The following is a 25,906-nucleotide window of genomic DNA, read 5'->3' as shown; positions in this document are numbered from 1 at the left end:
AGCAGGAACTGCAGGTACTTAAAGACCTTGCAGAGTTAACCTGCTATAAAGGAACGTTGTAATTCTTGTTAGTTTAACATGACATTTCTGCTTTTTAAATGTGCAGAGAACTTCATTTTGTACATCTGAATAGAGAAGTATTTGGCTGCCATGTTTTATTTCTCTTGCCATTTCTCCAGGTAATTGAATTTCACCATCTCTTACTAGGTGCTTTATGTTATCATTTCATAAGGGAGTCTTGACAGCCAGGGTTAGTGGCTCATGCATGGCTCAGCAGCTAGCCTGTGTGTCCTCTGTGCTTATTATTGGACTAATACATTTGTGCAGGCTTTTAGCCTTGAAATGTTTACTGTTCCCTTGCAGGCACACTTAGCAGGTCTTTATAAAAGAGAAATATTTGCCTGCTTTAGATTAAAAAGAATACTGCTTGTGGGTAGGTCTTTGTAAACTTAAACTACTCATTCTTCTATTTTTCTGTTTTCTGTTTGGGACTATTATCAAAGAAACTGCACAGGCTAAAATGTTACTCTGATATTCTTGTGTTTTCTCAGAAATTTATCTACTGCAGTTTCATCTTCTGTTTCAATAAATTTATATCTAATGTATTTGTGTGAAACTAAGTAATATATTCTGCTTCCCCCAGCTTACACATCTGAAGTTACTTCAGTCTGCTGGGATTTTTCTTTAGAGCTGCTGCTCTTTATAAAACAAAAGCTACTACTACAACTTACCAGTTAGCCATTTGTTTTAAATAAGTGGTCTCATACATGTGATGAAGGACTCCTTGGTAATGAAGTGAATTTCGGTTTCATACTTCCAGGGTAGTAAACTGAAAACCTGCCTTCACCAGACCTCAAACTGCTGACATAGTCAATGAAACAGCTATTTATTTGTTTTACTTTTTTCCCTGGGCTGTGTTTATTCCCTAAGAGCAGTTTTAAAATAACTCCTTGCTGTGGCCTGTAGTAGCTACAGCATGAATTTAACACCATTTTCAGTGATTTAATTCTTGCCCGAACGGGCTCAATTAGTAAGAGAGGCACTGACTGAAGTTTTACTGGTTTTACTCTGCTGTGGCTTCAACCAGCACTGTGAAATCAGGAGGACACCAGTGCTTCACATCTGGAGGATCGGCTTAAAAGTTTTCTAGCCAGAGCTGAGTTTCATGGAGTATAAAAGCGCTGCTGAAATTGTGAAGTAATTGTGAGAACTGCCAATGTGCTTTTCCACATGTTGCTTTAGAAAAGACAGAGTTTTCCAAAGCTTCTTAATGGGTAGGATGTGAATTCAGTGCTATATGATTATAGCGTTGAAAACTTCGAAGAAAAGTGGTCTCGTGAGAAGCACCATTGGGCTGTCATGGGAGCTTCAATTCAATTGTTTTCTGGCTTGATGATGAAGCTTGCATTTTGACATCTGTTTAGTGTTTCAAATTCACTGGTTGAGGTGAAACATGGGACAGAACCGGCTGTATGTGACCCAAAGTGGGGAATGAAGGATGCTGGATGGCAAGGTGTGCTGTACTCTGTGCCGTAAGCAGTGGGATGGATCCCCCTGTTCTCCAGGAAGTGTTGGCATGAACTGGGAAGACGTGGAACAAAAGCAGAATTATATTTTTCTTCGTGGGGAGCTGGAGATGAACTAGTGGGCATGCATGGCAGTGGGGGATACTTAAGTTTGATAATAGGGGAAACTTCCTTGCAGGAAAGATACCAAAGTGCTGAAATAAATTTGGAGGGCTAGGAAATCATTGGAGGCTTTTAAGAACAGATGAGAGAAACACTACTTAGAAATCATTTGTGTATATTTAAACCTACCTTTAGAGGAAGACACAACCGTTGGTGAACATGACCATGTGGTCCTGAAGGCTGAACCTAGTTCAGACCATTAAAACACATGTTTGAAAGTTTTTCAGTCCTGCTTGGACTCTGGTCTTCTTGTTTGGACTGTGAAATCTGACATTGCTGGTATATAGCAACTTGACTGCAGGCTGTTAATTTGTTACTGCATTCATGGCTGCCCCAGTGAATGGGAAAGTAAGTATAAAACATAGTTAACAAATAGTAATTCACATGTAGAGCACAAGCAGTCATTTAAACCACCTGTAAAGATATTAAATGTTTAAAAGCTTTCAAAATAATTCAAGCAAGATATTCATTCTGATAAAGGTGTTTTCACCCATCTCATGCTAACCAGATGAAATCCTGGCTAGCTTTTGAGACAATGCAAGGTCAAACCTATTTATTCTCATTCAATTTTCACAGCAAATTTTTGGCAGCATTGGCCTAGCTAAAAATATCCAGGGAAATAGATAGGAAGCTGCCTGTTGTCTAGAATAAACTTTTAAGCACCACTTAAGGAGCAGAAAAGCTATTACTTCTGCTTATTCTTAAATTCATTTAAGGATAAAAAGTTAGGGCTAGAGATATTAAAATGTATGATATCTAACCTGTCTTGAGAGAAATCAAGTACTCTGTCTGGTGGTCTCTGCATACCTTTAGAGGAAGCAGTGTTGTCTTTGGAGGTAGAAGAGACTTTTTCCATTAATTCTTTGTGCAGTTTAACATTTTACTTAGTATAGTATGTCTCGAAATATCCTCTGCTTATCACACTGTGCAAGCATATGCAGTATGTGATAGTAGATATTGCATGGGTGAGAGGTTTTACATTTTTGTACCTCTGAACTAGCCTTTTACCCTTTTGAAGTCAAGGATAAAATACTGTGCTTTTCCTTTACGAAGCTGCTTTCAAATATAAATGTGAGGATCTTGCATTCAAATTTATTCATAACTGAGGTAAAGCTATTTATCTTTCTTTAGGCATGCAGGTGCTTAGCTGCCACCTAAAGTTTTAAAAAGCAGCACTGTCCACTAATCTGAATTAGAAAATGCAGCACCTTGAAGCTGGAAAGTTTGTGGTGCACAGTGTATCTGTTCTTGGGAACTGAAGTGGCTTTATGTAACTTAATATTAAAATCTAAAGTTGTCGTTACTAAAATCAGTGACTTTATATGTTTAACCCAGGCTGCATTACTACATTTAAAATAAAAGCTCTCAGTGGCTTAATCTGCTAGGGTGGAAGAGCAAATTCAGCTGCACTTCATAGTGCTGTGGTTTAACCCTGACCAGCAGCTAAGTACCATGCAGCTGCTTGCTCACTCTCCCCATCCTGATGGGGAGGAGAATCTGAAAAAGGTAAAACCCATGTGTTTAGATAAGAACAGTTTAATATTTGAAGTAAAAATATAATAGTAAATAGGAAAAATGGGGAATAAAATCCAAGAAACAGAAGTGATGCAACAGTGCAATTGCTCACCACCTGCTGACCAGTACCCAGCCCGACCTGAGCGGTGATCTGCCCTTCTGGGTGACTCCCCACAGTTTATATACTGGGCATGACGTGCTGTGGTATGGAATACCCCTTTATCTAATTTGGGTCAGGTGTCCTGTCTCTGCTTCCTCCCGGCTTCCCCTCCTTCCTGGCAGAGCATGAAACTGAGAAAGTCCTTGGTCAGAGTAAACATTACTGAGCAACAACTAAAAACATCGGTGTTACCAGCATTGTTCCCAGGCTGAAAGTCAAAAACACAGCACTGCACCAGCTACTAGGAAGGAGAAAAATGACTGCTGTAGCTGAACCCAGGACATGGTGCTAGTGGAGCAGGTGCCACATACTGCAGTGTTTCTTACAGCTTTTTCAGTCTATGGGGCCGAGGGTTTGAGTGGATGTTTAACCAGAGTCAAGAGGGTAGCACCATAAAGCAGCCCTCGTCATTGACACAGTGCATTGGCAGATGCTGCTGTGCAGCATGGCTGTATTTAAAGGACCATTGTCTGAAGAAGTCCCTGAAGTACAGTGGTTTTCAGTGGGAGCACGAATACAACAGCAGTAGTATATAGCAATGATGACTCAAATACTTGTTAAGAAATCCTCATTTTGCTAACTGTACTCTATTCTAAAAAGGACACACAATAAGGCATGAAGATGGGGAGGAGACACAGCACTGCTGTAAGCATTGCTTTGCTTAACAGCTTGGAGTGTGTCGTAAGCATGCCTATCTACCTTCTGGATGGGTTTGCAGCATTAGCAGTGTGTTCACAGGTCTAAGTCGAGCGTCCTAAAAGGAAAGTCTAAAGTAATCTGGAATGCACTGGCCTTAGATAATCTTGCAGACTGTGGTGAAGTGAAGGAACAGAAAAATGTTTCTTATCACACGCCTGAACTCACTTTGCCTCTGTATTTTTCAAGCTGTCCTATATTCTTCCTCAAATGTGGATGTAAGTAAGTTGCAGTGATGGGAGCCCCCGAGCAAGGCATATATGGCCAAGATTTCCATGGGGCAGTTAATCTTCCAGTTGCCACAATTAGCAGTGTAGAGCATTTTTTATATTAAAAAAAAAAAAAGAAAAAAGAAATGGAGGAGGGCAAGCTCCACTGTTGTATGTTGTCACTTGTTCATGAGATGGGAGACAGCAGGCATTAAGGGAAGGGACGAAATAACTGTGTTAATGTTAAAAGGCAAACACAGCCAGACTGAAACCGTATTGGGCTGTCAGGAGATAGCCAGCTCCTGAGGGGTCTTGTGGATGCTCTCTTTGTTCAGTTCACATTGGAGATAAGGGGCAAAGTGTTGTCACACACTGTGGGTTACTGCCCAGGCTGACTGTCCTTTCCAGTGGATAACAGGGCGTCAGATACATACGAAGGAAAGTGTGACTGTAAATAGTAGGAACAGTCTATATGCTGACTTTAATGCTCCTTTTAAGGCTATAGCTGTGGAGACTTCCTGCACAACTGCCTGTACTTTGTGCACTCCCCCCTCCCCCCGTGTAATTGTGTTGATTCAAGCTACGTATATAATATAGGACTCATTGTTCCAATGCGTCTGTGATGAATCATTTATTATCTCATCTTTTGAAGAGCTGGGTTTGGCTAACTGTAGCTTCTGTTTAGCTCTGTTGGCCAAATTCAAGGAATGTATTTAAGCAGCAGTGATTGAAACACTTGATTTGTTTTCCAGAAGACATCTGGTTAGAATTGTCAAATAAAACCGGATTTAAGTAGTTATACGCGTAAAGCCTCTATTATGTCTTGTTGCAAGACCCTCCAGACAGGTATGCGTTTAGCCTTTGTTTTCTCAGCGCATCTGCCAGATCACTGTTCAGATGAGCAATATTAGGGTCAGCCCTACTAGTCGATAATCCTGCTGAGAAGATTACGGACTTAAAATAATCTTATGTTTCATTAAAGAGCTGCAAAATAGGGGGAACCACTTCATATTAACAATAGGTCTGATTCAGGTTCAGAGACATGTCAGGATGTGAGCTTCCTAGCAACTGGAAACCTTAATGAAGTAAAAGACCATTAAAGGCCAGGAGTAGACCATATGTTCTGGAAGGGCCTTGGAGCTGTAAAATAAAAAAATAGAAATCAACTTATTTCTCATTATTTTAGTTTCAGTAGTCAAGTTAGTACCAGAGGTTCTGCCCATGTATCCTGCCCTTTTTACTGCTTCTAAAATAATTCACAGTACATCTGTTGATGGTTTTGGCCAAGTTCCATACTCCAACTGCCCTTTCTAGTAAGGAATTTAAAGAGGAAATATTCAAGTGAAACTAACAGAATTTGACTGGGAGTCTACACTGCACGTGTTTGAAAGCTGCTCTGTGCTGAAAAAATGAGCTATGTGGAAGCATTTGGGTTCCTTATTTTTCAGTTCAATCATGGTACAGTGCTGAGTGTAAAGACATACAGGATGGTTATATGTAGATTGTTTGCCTGATATACATGATAAGTGAAGACACTTATAGTGAAAGGGTTAAAAGAGGAAAATTGTTTTAAAATAATACTAATGATACTATTGTTTTTCTTAAACCTGATTGATGTGTGAAAACATTAATGTTTTATGATATAAGTCTGAATTATTAGGAAGATTGAGCTGGAAGCTTATTGAACCTCACCCCATTTTAGATCTGTGCTTTTAGTGGAGAGAATAAATTTGAACTGTTGCTATCTGTGGTGTAGTTGTTTCAGTGCTAGTAAAGCAACTTCCACCACAAAGAATATCAGGCTTTCACTCGTTTCCCTTTTTGCTTTTTTCTCCTCCTTCCTCTTAGATTGGAGTGTTATACATGCTTGTTTACAGCATTTTAGGTAGGTTTAAGTTTAACATTGTGTCCTTGGAGGAAAACCAATAAAGACTCCCTTTGTATTTTTATATTAGCTGTGTTCAGTTGTCTAAGAAACAACAAATATCCATAAAAATGCTAGAGCAAGAGTGGCGAGAATTATTTTAATGCCAGCATCAAACATGCAAAAGGAAGCAAGTAAACTGTTAAAACTTCAGACATCTTGTTACCACTAAATGTAGTTGTATAACACACTTCAGAAATTTAAATTAGCACAAGGCAAATGGTGATAATTATTTTGAGCACTCCCTAGAGACAGCTTGTTAACAAATATAATTTGTCGTGGCTGTTGCATTTTGGTGTCATTAGGAAGGTTTTGTGTATGGCTAAATCATGCAGATTACCTTGGAAATTTCAGGTCGGATTAAATGTATTTGTTTTTTAAAAGCTTCAAGAGAAGAAAGAAAGGAACGATCAACATGTTCGTCGTGACTTAACCCTGTTAAAGGTATTTTCACATTGCAGGGTTCCTTTTAGTTTGGATCCTTCTTAAAGACTTGCATCTGATTTGGAGCCTTGAAAATTACCTGCAGACTTGCTTTACTTTAATGTTGTGCTTTCATGCCTTATCCTCGCGCTACTACAAGTATGTGTACAGCTGAGCTCTGAAGCAACTTGGAGAAGCCAGTCCGGAATGGTGGGCTTCCCTGCCTGGCTGGGCATCTAGGTACCATGTCAGGATGCCCTTCCCAGTGAGAAAGTGAGAACTTGTGTGTTGGAGGGAATACACCCAACATAAATACATTTCATAAAAGCTTTCAGTAAAGGCTTCTTTGAAGCACCCGTTCAACAGACTTCTCCATCACGGAGTCCAACAGCCTGCTGTTGGGATTACCTTCAACCTGTGGAGCCCAAGACATCTTTGTTTCTGGGAAACTCTGCACAGCATCTGTTACTAAAAGATACCTGTGTGGCTGGGCTTGGCTGCTTGTTAAAGAGAGGGGACATGTATAACAGTCTTCAAAAAGTCTGACAGACCTTTCTTGTTACTCATCAAATAAGAAAGTATTGCAGTAAATGATTTAAGTTGTGCCAATGGATTAAAAACCTGCCACTTCATATGGTACTTGCTTGTGGAAGAAGTGTGTTGGGTACCAGTATTCAGTCTCCAAGCTTGTTTTACGCTTTTCTGTATGTACTGATAAAACCAGAAATGGCGATATCAAATTGCCTTGGGGTGGTGGTGGTGTGTAGAATAGAGAAGGTAGCTAGATTGGCAAAGGCTAGGATTAGCCAAAGCATTTAGATTGAGCTGTTGAGCAGAAGTTTTTTCCAGCTGGGCTGTCATGGCACTACATCTGTTGAAATTCCTGACTCACTAAACTGGGAGCCTGAACGAAACAGCGCACCGGATATATCACAGCTGAAGTTCATGAACTTGCTTTGCAGTCAGCATTGGTTACAGTTCAGTTGTTACTCAAGTGCATCATTGCTATGGCTTTACAACATGTTTTAAAGCTTTGATATAGAAGCACTCTCTGTGATAGTCAAGTTCTGCAGATGATATGGGGGTTTATACATATGAGGAAAATGGGATTTGATCCAAGTTGAATGAATTTTTGGGAGGAATATAAAGTGGTAGAGGCAAGCTGTCTACCTCATTTAGATCCAGGGATGAAAATAGATGCTGCATTGGAATTAAATTGAGCTGCTTTTTTTAAAGTCATACTTAGCATGAGATATTTGTCAAAAAACAAGATTGCCTTTGTACAGCTGTGCTTTTGTACAGCTTATTTTATCCACACACAGAGAGCTGTGCATTCTTATCCCCAGTTTACAAATGAGGGACTCACAAAGAGGCACAGAGCAAAAGGCAGCAATTTTAGTTAGCTATACCGACCAAAGAGACCTTTGAACTAGGGTGTCTGCTTTAATTACAGTCCCAGGCATAATCATTCTCAACCAGCTCTTTATCTTGAAAAGTTACCTCCCTGGAATTCCCTGATTAACTGCATAGTCCAGAGTTACCCTGGTCTCATCTGCATCTTAATACAGCACTGCAAGTAGGCAGAGGGGCATCTACCCCCTCTGAAGAGGTCCCAGTCAGGTAGGTGTGCTCAGAGCATTTCCTGGTGTGCACCAATATGACCAGTCCCAAACAAAGCATCACTATTTCAGGTGGCAACCTTTTTGCCTAGTGTTCATAGCACAGTGTTAGGAAGTTGGAGGTCTAGCCTATGCTCATTTAATCCTTGAAGAATTTAAATTTATATATACATGAAAAATACTTTAACTTGCAACCCTTTATTTTAAGCAGCTGTTGGATGAAAAGCACATCATCCTCAGAAGATGTTGAAATCTCTGTTACATTCTCCTGCCCTCATGAGAAGGAATGCCTGCAGCATTGGACCCAGTGCTGGTCATCACTGGTGTGGTGAGGATGAGAGTCAGGGCACCTCAGGTTCTTCTTTAGTTATCTTTATCCTGAAGTGCTTAGGAAGCACATACCTGAAATTCAGGTGGTGCTGTGTCTGTTTGTGGATGTAAGTTCTTGACTGGAGCTAACCCGGAGTGATTTTCTTGGATGCAGCAATGCCAGGCTGGGAATCCAGGTCTTCTGACACCCATGCCTGTCTGTCATAAACCCACGAGGTCTTAGTTGTCTTGGTTCAACTGGAAATACAATTTAAAAATACTCATGAAGTAAATTAAAATGAGAGGCATTTTGAAACAGAAGGTTCTTTTAAAACAAGAAGTAGTGATAGAGTACATACTTTGATTATTAAAGTGCATTGTGGCCTATAAAGTGATGGGCTATTTTAAAATGTTTTCTTTTACAAAACAGATGTATATTGTACTACAGCCTGCTTGGGTTTAGGTGAAATTTTGAAAAGCTATTTGTAAGACAGCGTGTGTAGTTGTGACTTCAGGAGGAGTATGGTCTGTGGGCATTTACAGAAGGGGCTGGCTACAGTGTTTGAAGATTTCTGACCTCAGGGAGCGCAGTGGTTTTCTGGTGATGTGTGCACTGAATGGATAAATGTGTTTTAATATACTAGTCAGCAGATTTATTTCTGTAGTTGACAGTTTAGCTGACTCTTGCAGTTAATAGCCTCTCTACAGTATCAAAAAAAGAAGGTAAGAAAAAATCCCACTCTACCAAATACAAGTTAGAACATGAAAGGCTCTGCTAAGAAGTCACCCTGACTTTAGCTGAGATGATTTTTCAAGCATGGAGATGCAGCTGTCAGCTCATCGCTTGTCCCTTCTCATTGGACAAGGAGTTAACAGGAGATGGTGCAAAGGCAAGCCAAGCGCGTGCTGGTCTTTCCCCTTTTTCTCCCTGTACCCAGGAGTTTCAGTTTTGGTGGCCTTGGGCAGCTCTGCCAGGCAGGCAGCACATCTGCCCCTCTGGGAAGCTGCCCCTGGTCCAGCTGACACTTTCCTTGGGTTTTAGCAACTGATATCAAGTTCCAGGTGCTGCTCTTGGATATGAGGCAAATTCAGATGTTTCTGGGACATTCTCGTTCTGTCTTCCATTGCTCGATCCATCCAGTGGGATGGCTAGTTACGCCAAGCAAGTTGGAGCTATTTAGATGTCTGAATAACCCAGATGCCAAGTTTCTAAGTTGGTATACTTGTGAATATCATGGTAGTTTAATTTTTTAACCAGTGTCTTTACTGATTACTAATAAATATTTAGAAACACAGACAAGTGGTTATATTTTTTTATATTATATTCTTTAATACATGCTCATGAGCATGTCGAGCATACATGTGGATGTGGACAGCTACAGAGCTTAAGACCTGATCCTACACCAGTCACATGAGCAGTGTTTACTTACACGAGTAATCTCATTAGGGCTAATGTGGTGAGTGATGGCTGCACGCTCAGGCCTGAGGCGTGGAGGACAGGTCCAGGGTGGTGGCAGAAATCTGCAGCTCTGCACTGCTGCTGGGGCTGCACCGTGGGAAGATGGCCCAGGCACTGATGGGTTCCAGGCCTGAAAACCAGCACCTGATGCCATTCTTCCTGCAGCCAGGTCAATAAGGGGCAGGAAAAAGAATAGTTTTATGAAGTAGCTGTTGACTTGAATCCATCAGGTCTGCTGCTGTCAGGGCAATGCATTTTACTTTACATAAACTTTAAAATGTTGTGACTGCTTTTGCGGTAGGAGCTTAGCAGGTATGAAATGTTACCAAAGCTGGTTAAAGAAAAGAGCCAACACATGCAGTTCCCTCCCAGCAAACCCAGTCATCCTTCTGCCGCGCAGCAGTGATGTGTAGGTCTGACCAAGAAGACAAGGTTTTCCACGGTAATACCATGTCAAACAAGTTATTGAGATATCAGTGCTGTGCCTTCTGTTAACTCCGGTGATTTGTGGCTCAAATGGTCATGTAAGAATATGGTTTCAAGTTGCTGGAAAAGCAGTAAATCACTTCTGTATGCAAGACTTGCTACTGTGTGTTACCAGCTCAGGGTCAGATGCAATTACATGCATGTTCCTTGTATAAAATGGGCGAGGAGATCTGGGCTGAGATGCCTTGGGAGGTATTTTCATACACTTGGCCTGGCTGCCTGTCACAGAGGCTGTAAGGTTTTACGTGGAGAGGTTGAGTTACTCAAAACAGCACAGAATTCAGTTCCTGTGACGCAAAACTATGGTACAGTATCACCCTTGGCTCAGTTGAGAACATCACTCTCAGAGTGGTGCTGCTGGTACCTGTCCATTCCCTCAGTTATTTACCAGATGGGAAGAGAACGGAGAAGGGTGATGCGCTCACCTGCTGTTGGTGAGAAGCACATCCCCAGCACACTTCTGCCTAATGCCAGGATTTGGCAAACCCTGTGGTACCACAGTCCTGAGCAGATGTAGGAGTGGTTGGGTACATGACAGCGACTCAGGCATAATGATGTCAGGCACTGACAGCTTTAACATGTTTTCTTCTACAGTGCATCTCCTGAACATCAAATCTACCCTGTTCCAATAACTGGAAATGGTGAGGGGGCTTTTAAAATGTTTTTGACCACTTTTCACATGCACTTGACATTTAACTAAAACCACCCTGTGAACAGCAAAACTCAACTTCAGGCAAAATTTTCTTCTCTAGGAATGGTTTAACTTGTACCGCGTAAGTGGGGATATATTAGAATTGACTAGAGTAATTTTTAAGCAATGTTTATAATACAGAGGAGGTTTTGAAATTTAAGGTATTGCTAGAAGAGGAGAAGGACAAGAACTAATCTATAGTTTTACCTAGCCAGAAAAGCACTTGCAGAGCAGCAGCAGATGGCAGGCAGCACCACTACACCCTCAGCCCCAGAGCGGCGGAGGGAGGAAAGGGAGGTAGTTCCAGCCTTCATGCTGTGGCACAATCCAGCGCAGCCAACAACCACAACTGCCAAGGCAGTGGCTCTTTTCTGGTCCTCCTGGATGAATAGTCAGTGTTTGTGTAAACAAAACTGGTTAATCTGGGGCACAATAATATTGTTGCACATCTCAGATCATACAAGATTATGACTTTGAGCTTGACTGCATGTCCTCAGGAACTGGGTCCAGCCAAGAGTGTTTCTGTCCCTGGCTCAGCTAGCACTAACGTATTGTCACACTCTTAAAAGTGAGGATTTTCAATAACTGTATTCTTCTGTTACCTAGTCAGCTTCAGTACAGACATCTCTGAATTAACATGCATAACTAAGAACTTTCACATTCCACTTGGCGTATAGTGCTCCTCTCCGTTTGGGGTTGTGGAAATAGGACGAAGTTTTGCTTCTCTGGGAAAAAGGCAACATGTCTGGAGTCTAGAGTAATTATTTCTAGCTTCTTTATTGGTATTTTATCTGAAAAACACAAACCTGATTAATTGCAGAAGACCATGTGCACTTTCAATAGTAAGTGATGAGATGTGGGGCAGGTACCTCCAGCTAAAATGGTTTTTAAGCAGAAGTTGCCACACTTGGTCTGGCAGCAACAGTAGGTTCAGTTAGATGCAGTGACTGACCTTGTATAGTGACAATACATAGATAAAGGTGTTCCTGGGGACAAATCACCTTTTTGTTGGTGGTGTTCCCCTGGCGGTTTGTAGCAATTCTTTTGGCGCCTCTTCAGCGATATTGCTGCAATAGCTTCTGATGTTGCATGGATCTTGTGGTTCTGGCAAATAGAGATGTGAGCTTGATAAACAGTCCGTTTTGTCGATCCATTTGAACTTGTGGTGGACTTGAGACCTTCAGTGTTGATTTCCTTAAGTTTTTGGAGCTCTTCTGGGCATCATGAGCTGCACTATTCATCATCTTCATCTCCTTGGTTAGGAGAATAAATAAGGTCAAGCAATTAATATCAGAGTGTGCATCTATCATACTCAAGGAGCCCTTCACCCTTGGGAAATGCCATGATGCCTGATGTCGAAAAGTCAGAAGCGTGGCCAGCCAGCACCATGGGCCTAATCTCAAGAACAGGATGAAAAATAGTTGCATTCTTAACTTAGGTTGTATTCATGTTTGTCTGTGGTAATTAGTGGCTGGTCTGAAGGTGAAACTTGCAGTGTCTGAAGTTGACAACTTAGCATGTTAACCCACACTACAAGTTGACACAAGCCTTTGGGCTGTCTTGTTCTGCACAGCTCACTTATGCCTGGTGATTTGTAGCTCAAACCAACAGACAGCCCATCAAGGTGTTCACATTTGTCAGTGTCGTGTGCTGAATCTGGCTGGATCCAGTGCCAGACTTGGAAGGGCGGTGGAGGAATTTGTTTTACTGCGATTGCTGGCAGTCATTTTTCACTCCCCACCTGGAGTACAGCAGCTGTTTGCCAGATGCGTGCAGTGTTGGCATGCTCACACGTGTGAAACAGGTAAACAGGGTCACCAACCCCTCTGTTCCTGAGATGTAGCAATTGATCTGGATCTCAAACCTCACCACCACCGACCTTGGTCCTTGAATTGAGAGAGAAGTGACAGGTTCATGCCATGCTGTCCTTTCTGACTCCATACAGAAACTCCTAATAGGTCAGGACATACATCTGGCTCTGGTGGAAATGACTAGTTATCAAACTGTAAGCTTGCCTTGTGTGCATGTGCAGATACAGGGAAGTCTGCACTGATAAAATTCTTGTAGAGCTGTGGTTTCTCTAGGTCAGTTAACCCGTTGGCACCAAGTCCTCCAGACCGCAATCTCAGAAGCATCTGAGCATAACAGATTAAATATATGCTGGAGTTGCAAATTGTAACTCCATTTAATCATTTGCCAGGCAAAAGCCTCTCTAAAACCTTGCCCTCAGTATAAACATTGCATGTTTTCCATTTTAGGGGGTATTCAAAAGATCAAGATAAGGAGATGCATTTCTATCACAGAAAGTCTTTCTTCAGCATCTGATGATAAAAGCACTTTGTGACTTGATAATGCCCGTGTATTGTGCAGAAATTTCAGTTCCTTAGGAATGTACCAAATAATTAATTTTCTTTTTTCTTTCCTTATCTTTCAAGAGATTTAGATCTCTGTCTCTGGAATTGTAAAGCTAACAGTTTGACTGGCCTGATGAGTTTGGTTGCTGCATCTTGAACATTTAATTTTTCCTTATGCTCTGGCGTCTGTTATTCTTTAGCACAATCACACTGAATATCAATTAGGAGGCGGGAAAATGATTGTGGAAAACTTGGGTGAGGGGAATGAGATGCTGACTGGGATTTTGGCTGTTTTGAGTGGGGATGCATGTTTGCTCCAGATTCTTTCTGAACTTTGAAAGCTCTTCAGTATTAAACTACACATGCTCCGCAGAAACATGAGATTTTGATATCCCTGTGATACGCATTCCTCTCTCCAAAATCCCAGTAAATGGTCTCTTCCATGGGCAGGAAGCCAAGACAAGTGGTCAGTGCCAAAGTAACTTAGCAGATGGTGCTTGAGTAGTGAGCAACATCATCATTTCAAGTGTAAGGCACATAGTGGATGTCTACCGGCCTGGCAAATGAGACCCCTGGTGTTACTCACATGCTTCCGTCTCCCATCCTGCAAGATTCTGCCATCTGTCAAGATACTGAGCCAGGCCTCAAATAAATACATAAACCCATTTCCCTCTTCTTTCCAAAGCTCTTGCCGTCTCCTGGGTTAAATAAAAGACATGAGTATATATGTTATGTGTGGGCTTATGTATATAATATAGGTATGGGAGTGGGAATATAGAGACAAATAGGAGAAATGCACCTATGGGTTCTGTTAATTGGGACAGACAATGCTAATGCATGATAAACATTTTCAGAATTTTTAAGAATAATATCCTATACTTTTGTTTGTGCCATTGTACACCAAGTGTGAACAGTAATGACTCTAGTGATGAATAAATCTCCTCTTTTTCTGTCTTTCTGCAGAGTGTGATAAGCTGCGGCGGGATGGCTACCGGAGCTCGCAGTATTACTCTCAGGGCCCCACCTTCTCCTCGTCCTCCAGTGCAATCTGTGGAAGTTACCAGGATGATTATGAAGAAATTGAACAAAAGGTAATGGTGGGGGAAAAGTGCTGGAAAGTGTAACATGCCAGGTGCAGTTTAATTGCCTGCCATAGCACTGTTCAATTAAGGTAGGATTTTAGAAGATCATGAAGATGCTTACTCCCTTGAATTACAGTTATACTAAGTTATCTGACTTACATACTCTTAAAGATCGCATTTCTACCCATGCATTTATATAACCTTCCCGCTGGCATGTTCAGGGAGTGAAAGCCAGAAGGAGTTTGGTAATGTTCTAGAGGGAAGATCCCAGCAAGGGTAGCTGTTTTGAATCTGTTAAGTGTTTACATTCAAGTAGCAGGAGGAGCTATTAACTAGCCATCAGCATACTCATATTGTAACAGGGACATGTGCACACTTTGAATTGCTAATACAGGCTAAGTAATGTAGTTTCATTAGGTAGAGGCTTTGTCCTAATACATCACAACTGTTCATGTGAAAACATACAGAAGAATGAAAAATTGCCCACTAAGTTGGGTTTATCAGTTTTCCTCATGGTTTTCATGTTCATATGCACACATCTCAACTCCAAGTATGCTTAGCCTAGAATCTAGAAGTTAATTAAATAAAAAATAGAGAAAGGACAGTTGAGCACAAGTCCTGAAAAAGTTGTGAAGACACATTGTTATATACATAGATTCTTATACGTTTCAACTACAGAACTAGTAAGTTGCATTATGAAGAAATAAGAAAAGAAATTTTACTCCCGTCATTACCTTATCCTGTTGTGCCTGTGGGCTCTGAAAGAGAAGACGACTTTGGTGTTGTGGGCTAGGACATTACTGCTGGGGTGACAGCAAGATGTGCTGGAGCCTGACTGTCCAAAGCTGAAATGCCTGAGCTCGTAGGATTTTCAAGATAGATATTCCAGAATACTTTGCCACAGACTACTGTTGCTTAGAGAATGGGAAGTTATCCCTGACTGTAACACAGTTGAATTTCTTTAAATCATTAGTAAACCATATGTATGTCCATAGCATGGACCAAATAACTGTCTCCATACGAAGTGTGCAGATCCTGAGAACTCACTTTAAAGGGTACAGTGTTTTTGGTTCCATCCTTCATGCTTTTAAGTTGCATCATAAAAGGTGTGGAATATGTACAGTCTCTCATCCAGGTGGTGATTGCATTATATCTGTGTATTGGCAAGGACTGTTAGAGCATCTTGTTTAGCTGTGTGTGGTATGTACTGGCAGTGACAAGAGAATGTAAAGCACATTCATACTGTGGAATGCATTATGATAATTTACAAAACCTTGCTTAAATCAGTGAAATTATGATTTCCACTGGAGAAAGTATTAACGTATTGGTTGTGGCTATTAATATATATGCATACATAAATGCTATCAACTGGTCTTAGCTGATGCTGTGCAGCATGTAAAACTAATATAACATTTAAAAATATATAAATACACTTTTATTTAACAGTTTGAGTAAGAGCATATGAACATGGGTGAAGCCTCAAGAGATTAAGAGCTGTCATCCTTATCTTGGTTAAGGGTTTTATGGAATGTTAAAATAACACGTTAGTAACAATTTCTGTGCATTCTGAAAAAAGAAAATGATGCAACTAAGTATGCTTCAAGAATAGAATTAGAAATTCCATTTCAAATTGCAGTAGTTTCCTTTAAATGTTTTTAGCTGAAAGGATGATTCAGAGCTGTGGAGAAAGATAGTTGCCAAACTGACAGTCCTGGATGTTGCTGATTATCTCAGAACTTCAACCTTAACCCTGCTGCTCTTATTTGCAGCTCAGAAAGACGTTAATTTCTTCTGAACTGTAGATGCTTCTGCCTTCATACTGTACAACTCAGTGTTTTGTGGGGTCCTTTGACCAGTATCTTTAACTGGCTTTTTTTGTAATGGCCTAAAATTTTACTCTTTCTTGAAACGAATGCTTACCACAAGAGATCTCTGAACTTAAATTGTAATCCCACTGGTAAAGTGCCAAGTAACTCTAATAAGTTTTATGCCCTGAGTGACTATTTCAGCTGTCAGAAGGGTTCTTTAGTAACAGTGTGGAATTGGGGTCACCAAAATCCCATGATTCAGAATGTGAACTCCTTGCCACTAGATGAAAGCTTTGTAGCATTCTTGTCTATTCAAGGCAAAAAAGCCAACATTTAAATTCTGTACATGCAGCAGTTAATAGTTGAAATTCGAGAACAGCAGAATAATGATGTATGGATGAATAGCTATTTACTGTTCAGAGATTTACTTCTAAGTTGACAGAATTGCCAACTTGCAGAAGAAACAAAGTTTTGCTGCATGGTGATTTCAGAAAGGAAACCATCTTCCCTTACTCTTTTCAATCTGTGGTGTTTTTTTTAATGTCGGCAGATATTCCACTTGTCTGGAGACAGTATGAAACCGTTGGTAGGTGATGTGATAGGAGACCTCGATCCGCAAACATTCTCACATTTTGTGTAGGTGGGAGTCTCGTCAGCTGAGGGTAATATTCATACCACAGAACAGCACATGGTTTAATGTGCGTCTGAGAAAACGTGTAAGATAAGCAGAATATCTGCTGTTCCACAGGTCAGCCGCTGGGGAGAAGCAGGCAAGTTACCACCACTGAAAAATGAGCAAACAAAATTGGGAAACACGGAAAGCTGAAGCCTCTGAGTAGTAGTTGATATAAAATGAAGTTCTCAGAACTACGCTTTTAATGTTGATTCTTACAAGTTACATTAATGGAGCACAGGCCAATCTCCACTGCAGTTCTGATCCTAATTGAGTTTGTTGGAGATTAAATTGGTTTATCTGGATTTTACATGTGACTACTGTGACCAGTGTCCTCCTTTCCTGGCTTTTTGCATATCACTGTTGGTGACATGACTTGGAAGCTTTTCCTGCCTTTCAGTATTGCTCTGTTTTCTCAGTGTCAAAGGTACACTGAGATGTTGCTTTCAAAGTCTGGTTCTCCTGATGTTCTGGTGTGCATAAATTGTGTATATTAAATGTATTTGTCTTTTGTGTGTTTTCTTCTCATTCTTTTTTCTTTCCCTTTTTATCACTCATTCTCTTTGTTTTTTTTTGTCTTGCTCAACAGTCTAGTCTGTTAGACTGCATCTCTCAGTCTTGCATTAGCGCCTGCTGTAACTTGGTTCCCTGGAGCAACAAGGTACCTTTGCCCATGAGTGGGACCATCCAGCTGCCGTATCTGCAGCTTGATGTTACTTGTAGTGTTTAGCATATGTGCAATCTTACTCTGCTCTTAGCCTTCACTCATTGCCTGCTTCTGTTTTCTGTTTGAAAAAAAATAATAATTTGAAAAATCAGCTGCTCAACAGAGGAAAGCAGTGCCAGGCTTGTTTCCTTTGTTTTTCCTCATTACTCCTTTCTGTCTGCAGCCCAGTATCCTCTTTTTACTTGTTTCACTGAAAATTGTAATTCCTTTTCATCTGTTAACATTTGCCTCCTTTGAAACCCCTCCCCCAATGAGCACTGTGTTTTATTTAATTGGCTGCTTCATTGGTTTTTAATTAGCAAAGGAAAAACTTACTAATTTGAAGTAATGTATTTTTCTTAAATGATTAATGTGAGCAAGAGAGAGAGTACTTGCTCCCAGGCATGCAGTATATCATGTCTTTATTCCATCTCTGAAAATGTTTGTATGCCAGAAACTCATGCTGATTTTTCCCAGGTCCTGTCATTTGGCTTATGAACTTTGCCTTGATACAGTTGTTAAGCTTCCAGTGAAAAAAACATCTATTTCGCTTATTCATGGGGAAAAAAGGTGTATTTTTACCACTATACTGAGCCAAACTGTTAGTTGGCTCTTCAGTGTCTGCAAGAGACTGTTAAGTATCTTAAGTGCAAACAAATGTATTAACTGTATTGTCTTGAGGGACTTGAGGAGGTTTAATCCAAAACTGTGTGGTGTTAAGACAGCCTAAAGAAGTTGGTCCATTCCAGTTCGGAGGTGGGAACACCTGAGAGCCCTGAGGCAGGGCTCTAGCAGAACTGCTCAATTCCCTGAGTTGAAACAGCAGTTCAAATCACAAAATGCCAAAGCATGAGGAAGTGAGTACAGAAACTCTTTGAATGAGCAAAAGAGAGTAGTTCTTCACTCATAGCATATTCACATTGTGCAGCTGCTGCAGGAACTGTGGATGATGAAAGTTTACATGGGTTCAGAAAAGCATCTTGGTAAATTCTTGTGAGGGGGAGGACTACATCCAGTGCTAAGAGAACATTCAGGGAAAGGTATCCACTGTAAGCATCCTCTGATTTAATTTCACCTCTGTATCGTTGATTGGCCATTATCGTTAGGCAGATAATAGGTGGGCTATTAGAGCTCTGAACTGATGCAGTACAGCTCTTCCTATGTTTTTAATCCCATTGCAGCACAGTGGAGGAAGAAGAAAGGAACATTTCTGAAGTGTGCTGGTTAAAGTGATAACTTGCTTGATGGACAGTAGTTTCTGCTGACAAAAAAAACCCCTAGAATCCTTTCCTTACTGAGACAGTGAAGGTTATGAAGTGAAGGATTTAGTAGGATAGCAAAGGTGGCTAGTGCAACTGAAGATCTGCATGTAGAAGTAATACAAGGGAATGTTCTGTGAAAACAGGGAACCAGGCTGGGGACCTTGGTCCAGAGGACACCAAATAGTCCAAGATACGACTAATTCAACTGAAGTTTTAATTCCTGTAAATTTATAACATGGCAGTGTTCCATAACACAGTGTGAAATGCTGTAGGTTGAAGCAGGCACATAAAATGATGTTCTCAATTGACCAAGGAAGAGGAATTTAAAGGTTTGGGACTTGGTTGTGGTTTTGGGTTGTATTGTTTTTTTGTTTGTTTTTTTGGGGTTTTTGTTTTGTTACGTTTTTCCCCCATTACTCTTTGTATTGATCCCTTTGCATTGAGTAAAAGGGCACGTGAAGCCATCAAACCTAGTAAAAGGCTGGAGAAGAAGTAGGATGTTGGTAAATAGTAATAGGCAGCTGAATTGGCATGGCTGCTGTCTGTAACACTGGTTTAAATATTTTTTTTTTCAATTTTGTTTTTCTGAGAAATTACAATTTTAGAAGTGATTGCAGTAGACTGAGGTCAGTGACAAGACTAGAAGTTTCAAGTTCCTTTGCTGAAAGGTAAAATACGTATGGATTGAATTTTCCTCTTGGAGGCCCCATCTTTTTTCAAACAGTGTAGTATAAACCCCTGGAATATAAAAAGATGAAGAATAAACAGGGTATTTAGGCAGAAGATATGTGAGAGATGCAGCAAGTAGTCACTTATCATCTGGGACCTCAAATAGCATGAATGTGCTGAGATAGTGAAGCCCTTTTATTGTATCTCAGCAGCTGAGCAGGCTGGGGGACAATATGTCAACAATGTATTGGAGAGGCTTTGGCTTACTGAGCCATATAGCTTGTCTGTATGGTATTTATAGGCCATTTTTCTCCTGGATTGTCATTTCAACTTCCATTTGAAAGTTCATGCCCCTTGCCCTCTAATGCCATTTTGTGGAAACACTGCAAGGTCCAAGGCTGCTGCTTTTACATCACACTTTTTTCTCTTCCATGTCCATTAAAGAGAATGAATTCCAGCAAGATTTCCTGAGGAGATAAGTGTAACATCCTGCTGCACAGAAATTTGGCCATTTCAGTCTAGCAATAAAGTTACTATGAATCAGAGATGCTTTAAAAATGGGACAAGTGCTTTCTATTCTATTATGAGCATCGTGTTTTATTATCAGCTTTGCTAAGCAGATACATAATCTCAAAGTACTGTGTAGTCCATTTCTATCTCTGATAAACAGAGCTTGCTTGCTAAGACATTCCAGTTACAGAACAGCAATTCACTGCATCTTCTGGCAAGCTTCTGTGTTGTAAATCTGGGAAGGTTTGCTAAAAATATGTAATTCCCTATTTTCATCCTGATTATAGAGGTAAATAATTTCTCTGTGAAGAAGCTGAAAGATGAGCTGTTGTTCTCCTTTATGTGCAATAAAGCTGTGTATGGCTTTGTCATGCCTGTTAAAAGTATCTTCACGTCAAAAACCCCGATACCACTATCACTGTGAATACTTTGGCAGACAAAAATTTAAGTACAGTTGTGCTCCTTCAGGAAGTATAGAAAGTGTACCTACAGGTGAAACATGACAGGGAACATTCATTTGTCCGCTCAAAACTGCCCGCAACTCTTTTACTGAATTATTTTATAGAAGTACACCCTGCTATCCTGTGGCAGAAAATCATTCTTACTGACACAGTGCTTTGAGCTCAACTGCACAATTGGGTTTTCAATTGCTTTTCATTTGTTACATGCTCACTGGGCTGATTCATTTCTGTCCATCTTCCTCCATCTGTCCCCAGTTTTCTCAACTTCTAACTCTGCAAAATATGTGATTGTCATTCCACATTTTAATTTTTTAATTAGGATTCCCTTGTAGTAGATGCTTCAGTTCTTCAGGTTTTCTGAAGAAATACTGTAACTGAAAAAGTGTCCTGCTTGGTTTGGGTGGTTTCCTTGAAAAGGAACGGTGGCTTTGTAGCCAGTATTGCTGCCACTTGACGTACCGGAATGGCCCCTGGTTACTGCTGTATGACAGCTGAGACCTGGCACTGCAGTATAGTCTGAATGTGACAGATATTGATGCTGACAGTATCAACCAAGCAGGGTATCCGAAGGTCACTGCAGCTCATCTTCACCCCACGCAAACTGCAAAACCAGGCTTGAAGTGTCTCCCTTGGTGCCCTGATTCAGGCAGAGAAAAGCTCTTTGTACAAGGAAAGCAGTATTTCTTTGCCTCAGCCCCTGATTACTCCTTTAAGTGCACTCACACATGCTCACAGTGACTATGGGCTAGCACCCCTGTGCTACATTCCTTACAAACCCTTTCTCTCAGCTGTCTTTAAACCTAACTGGGGGGAAGCATGGCCTGGAGGCAGCTTTCCCTTCTCCAAGGGCATTTCTTTCCCAATTTGCTTCAGTTAATGAAGGTTTTTATGAATTTGAGTGATTTGAGATGGAAAAGTCCTTATGTGTAAGTACATATACATATGTGTGCCCACACTGTATATGTGTATTAACAGTTTATGTACACACACTCATAAAAAAATAAGCATTCACATTATAATTTTATAGAACTGGTTTTAAAGCCTTTTAAAAACAGTGCAGGCCTGAAAAAAATACTGGTATCCTCCAAGAAGCTTGTATTCAAAGAATTGCTGGGGCTTTCACTGGGTTGGGCCCTTTCCTGGAGGCAGAATCTATCCCATCTGCAGCCTCTCTAGTAAAAAAATGCAAGCCTGACAGAAGTGGATTCTTTCCTTGGAGAAAAGCTCCCACGTTTCAAAGTGTGGTTCCAAACTCTGCAGGATGACATAAGTAATAATTTAATCGCTGAAATGTTTTTTATTGTTACCTGAAGAGATTTTACTTTTCTGTTCTTTCACTTTTTGCCTGGAAGTTGCTTTTATTTTTATTTTTTATTAAGTTTAGTGTTGGGCACTGTCCTAAAGGATGTAGAGTTGAAGTATAATAGAATAAATGAATGGCTATTTGTTTATAAACAGCAGGAACTCCTCGTGGTAACAGGAAGAAAATTAAAATCAGAAATGATAAACAGTGGTTGCAGCACACAGTGTCTGGGCATGTCTTTCGTACAGCACTCAGCTTCAAGAGAAAACAGATCGCTCAGACTGCAAACCCTTAATAATAAAAATCCATCTGTAATAAACAGCTGTGGTGTTTCTTTCCACACCTGTGTACAGCAGTGAGGGAATAACTACCAGGAGAGCCAGTGGTCCAGTATTGACAGCCCTGTTTTGGGTAGCATTCTGCTCTCCAAAGGGAGAGGGCAGTAAAGAAAAAGAGGGGAGGACTGTAACCCTGCTCTGGTGGTAGAGGGAGGTCCCAAAGGAAACACCGCTGAAGCAGAGCAGGCAGGGGGTTGCAGAGATCTCTGCTAGTGCTGCAGCTGCTACTTAACTCCTCCTCAGTGTTTTTCTTCTTTCTTTTGTTTTGCCTGGGGGTGGGAGGAGGTGGAGGTTGGTTTTCCTCCAGGTTTTACTTCCTCTTCAGCTTCTGGGATTCCCTGGGTGCCTTGCTGGCAGGAGCAGAGGGAGAGAAGGCACCTTCTCCCAGGTTTACTTGCAGCTTTTGACCACCTCCTAGAGGCCCCAGTGTTGTCTTCTGTATGCCCTGAACCTGCCTTTCCTTGGGTTTGCCATGGACTAGTACTGTCCTAGCAGTAAAAAGCTACAGTATGGCTTTCTCTGCCATCGCTGGCATGCAAGCAAGGACCTTGTAATGAAAACAAATGGCTTTTTTGGCTTACAACTTTGTCTGGTGGAAGGACTTGCACAAGCTGTTGCAACCTGATTTTCTGGTGCAAAAAGCTTTCAGTTTCATTGGTGTTTCGTGTTGGGTTTTTTAAGTGAAATACCCATCATGGAGGTGAAATCTGCCACTTTGATAAGGAATGACTTTTTAAATGACCATTATATGGCTACTAATATTGATAACTGCTTCACCCCTAAAAAATGAGCAAAATGAACCTCTTGACTGTGGTATGAGTTTCTCCAGCGGCCAAAGCAAAGTTATCCTTGCTGTCCCACTGATCTGATTTTGTAGACTGGTGATTTTGTAGAGTGCATTGGCTGGTTCTTTTACTGAGCTCATGCAAAATCTCTTTTCATAACAGGCTTCTTGCTGAGACCTTGCACATCCTAGTACAGCTGGAGCAAAGCAGTGCTCAGATCTCATCTTCCTGACAGAGACAGTGGGAGGGGAGAGGGGAAGGGAAGGCAAACTGCCGCACAGTGAGAGGGGTTAATCACTCCAGGGACGATGTCAGTGTGAAAGATAATAAGTTACTGTGCTTTGCTGTGCTTGAGACCGGTCTTTTCTCTCTTATTGGTACATATTCCTTAGACTATGTGATGTCTTGGATAAATACCGGAATGGTGTTTTGTTGTGGGTTGGTTGTGTGTTTTTTAAATCACTTTATGTAGATCAAAGTGTGATATTTATGAGGGTGAATTTTATTTGACAAGCAATCATGCTGATTGCAGCGGCAACACCATAGTAATGCCATAGTCCTACCTTTTTTTTTCTTGTTGTAAACTTACATTGTTGCATGTATTTCTGCTTGTAGTGTCCCGTCTCTTCTCCAGAAGAAGAGAAACTTATTACCATCAAAAGGCCTAAAACTCCAGTTTCAGATGACTTATCAGATATCAACACCCAAACCAACTGGACTAAGTCACTCCCACTGCCAACACCAGAAGAGAAAATGCGACAACAAGCACAGGCAGTCCAAACAGATGTGGTTCCTATTAATGTGACTGGTAGGCTTTTAATTTCAGTGATTACGTTATACTGATGAGGGAGGGAAGGGATAAAAGGGGATCCATACAGTTGCATAGTATTTTGGCATATATTTGATGCATGAATTGTAGATTACTTCCTGCACCATTCTGTGTGTTATATGTTCAATAGTCTATCTTCAGACTGTATGGGGAAACTTCAGAATCCCTTAACATGATCATTAATGACCACAGTCTACACAACATGGGCTTGAAAACAGCATTGGATATTCATGAAATACAAGAGGAGGATTGAAAAATAGCAGTGTTTTGCTGTAGACTACACTGAATAGAAAATCATGTTTTATGCAATGCTAATGATATTTCAGGATTTTCTTTTAGGAATTTTATATAAGGACAATTATATATCAGGGACTTCTGTATTCCAAAAACTAAATGCTACAAAATTCAATTAAAAAAATCTCTATAGAGTTTTATTTTTATATCAGCACCAAGAGATTTAGTTGTCAAGGGAAGTAGGGTAAGAACGACAAAAGGTAACAGGACTATGTCTTGGGGCAAGACTCTTGGTAAGATACTGCATTAATGTGACCACATTTCCTTGTTACAAACTGTGTATTAACTGTTGATTTTGAAAATGTTCTTTGGTTTTACAGTTGCAGAACTCTCACTCTGTGGAAGTGAAATTATGTTAAAGCCTAATGCTGAATAGATACTTTGTTGTGTGTAAATAGAATTTCTGGGAAAGACTGAATTATCACTTCAGTTTAATAATCCCTCTTTTTCTGCACATTATCAAGATTGTCTGTTATTAGTTAATTCAAATAACTGACCGTTTGCCTGCCAAAACCAGGATGATATTCAATATCCAATTTATTTCAAATGCCATATGGCACACTGACTCTAAGCTCAGTCTTACAATCAATAGCTCGCAATGTTTGGTTTTGTTTTTAAATTAATGAGGTGTTCTCTTCCCCTGTGTGACTGCCAGTAATTTTTTCACCTATGTTTTTAGAAACTAGTATTTTAACTAATATTGTTTAATAGTATTTAAATAGCATAGGAGCAGTACTTCTGTGACAAACATCAGAGAGCTCTGAGAAATCAACAAGAACGTTCCTTAAATAAACTACAGACAATATTTGAAAGAAATCGTATGAAGACAACAGAAAATTACAAACACCCCACCTCTAGAAAATTCATAGAAGGAAAATAAATGCCGTAATGAAATGTTACTAGGCCAGTTGGTGTTATCTAGGGAATGTAGGATACAGGTGCAGAAAGCCAAGTTATGGGAACAATGGGTAATCTGACATAATCAATAAGCCTGAGCAGGGCTTAGATATTATGACAGCAGGAACAGGGTATACTTACAGAAAGAGGAGTAATCTGTTGTTCAATGTAATGACCCTATGTACTGACAATATGTGGGGGAAGTAAACAGATGGAAAGAAAAATGAGATAAAAGAGATCAAATAACCCTCATACATTTAATTCAGCATCACTGGGAACGTTACAGTGTTTGTATACATTACACCTGTGACTTCAACCTGCTTAATTCAGCTGGTGTAGCAAACCTGGTGTCCCCTGAATTGTTTGGTTTGCACGTGGCAAACTCAGTGGTTCTCAGCATTTCTGATTAAAAATAGTGTACTTACAGATCACACCTCACCTTTCTGGAGTGTGCTGTTGAGCATTTATTCCCTATAAACATGGTAATTGGAAGGAATAGAATGGGAGGGTGCTGAAGAAAGGCTACAGTTGCAGTGTGTGGAATCCACTTCTAGGAATAGTTATATTGCTACTGTGAAACAAGCAAGTGACAGTAACAGACTATGAGCCATACACAACACACACAGAAAGCTGCTGTCCTTGTTCGTCTTTAAAAAGTCACAATCTGCTCGCTTCCTCTGCCCTCCCACACACCGAGTGATTTTATTTTGTGAATTCCTTATGTTACTGCATGAGGCAGGGAAAAAAAAAGTCCAA

General features: G+C 40.5%; 1 protein-coding gene across 1 annotated transcript in view; it reads left to right on the top strand.

Moving 5' to 3' along the window:
- Window positions 1-25,906, top strand: part of NHSL1 (NHS-like 1) — a 51,183-nt gene that overhangs the window by 3,366 nt on the left and 21,911 nt on the right. The window contains exons 3-4 of the mRNA XM_010016362.1: window positions 14,497-14,624; window positions 23,746-23,938. Of these exons, the coding sequence (XP_010014664.1) occupies window positions 14,497-14,624; window positions 23,746-23,938 (321 nt within the window). The remainder of the gene's footprint in view (window positions 1-14,496; window positions 14,625-23,745; window positions 23,939-25,906) is intronic.

Source organism: Nestor notabilis, unplaced genomic scaffold (genome assembly GCF_000696875.1).
Source record: "Nestor notabilis isolate BGI_N333 unplaced genomic scaffold, ASM69687v1 scaffold10466, whole genome shotgun sequence".
Taxonomy (NCBI): Eukaryota; Metazoa; Chordata; class Aves; order Psittaciformes; family Psittacidae; genus Nestor; species Nestor notabilis.
The sequence above is the reverse complement of the archived record's forward strand: the minus strand, read 5'-3'. Positions and strand labels throughout refer to the sequence as shown.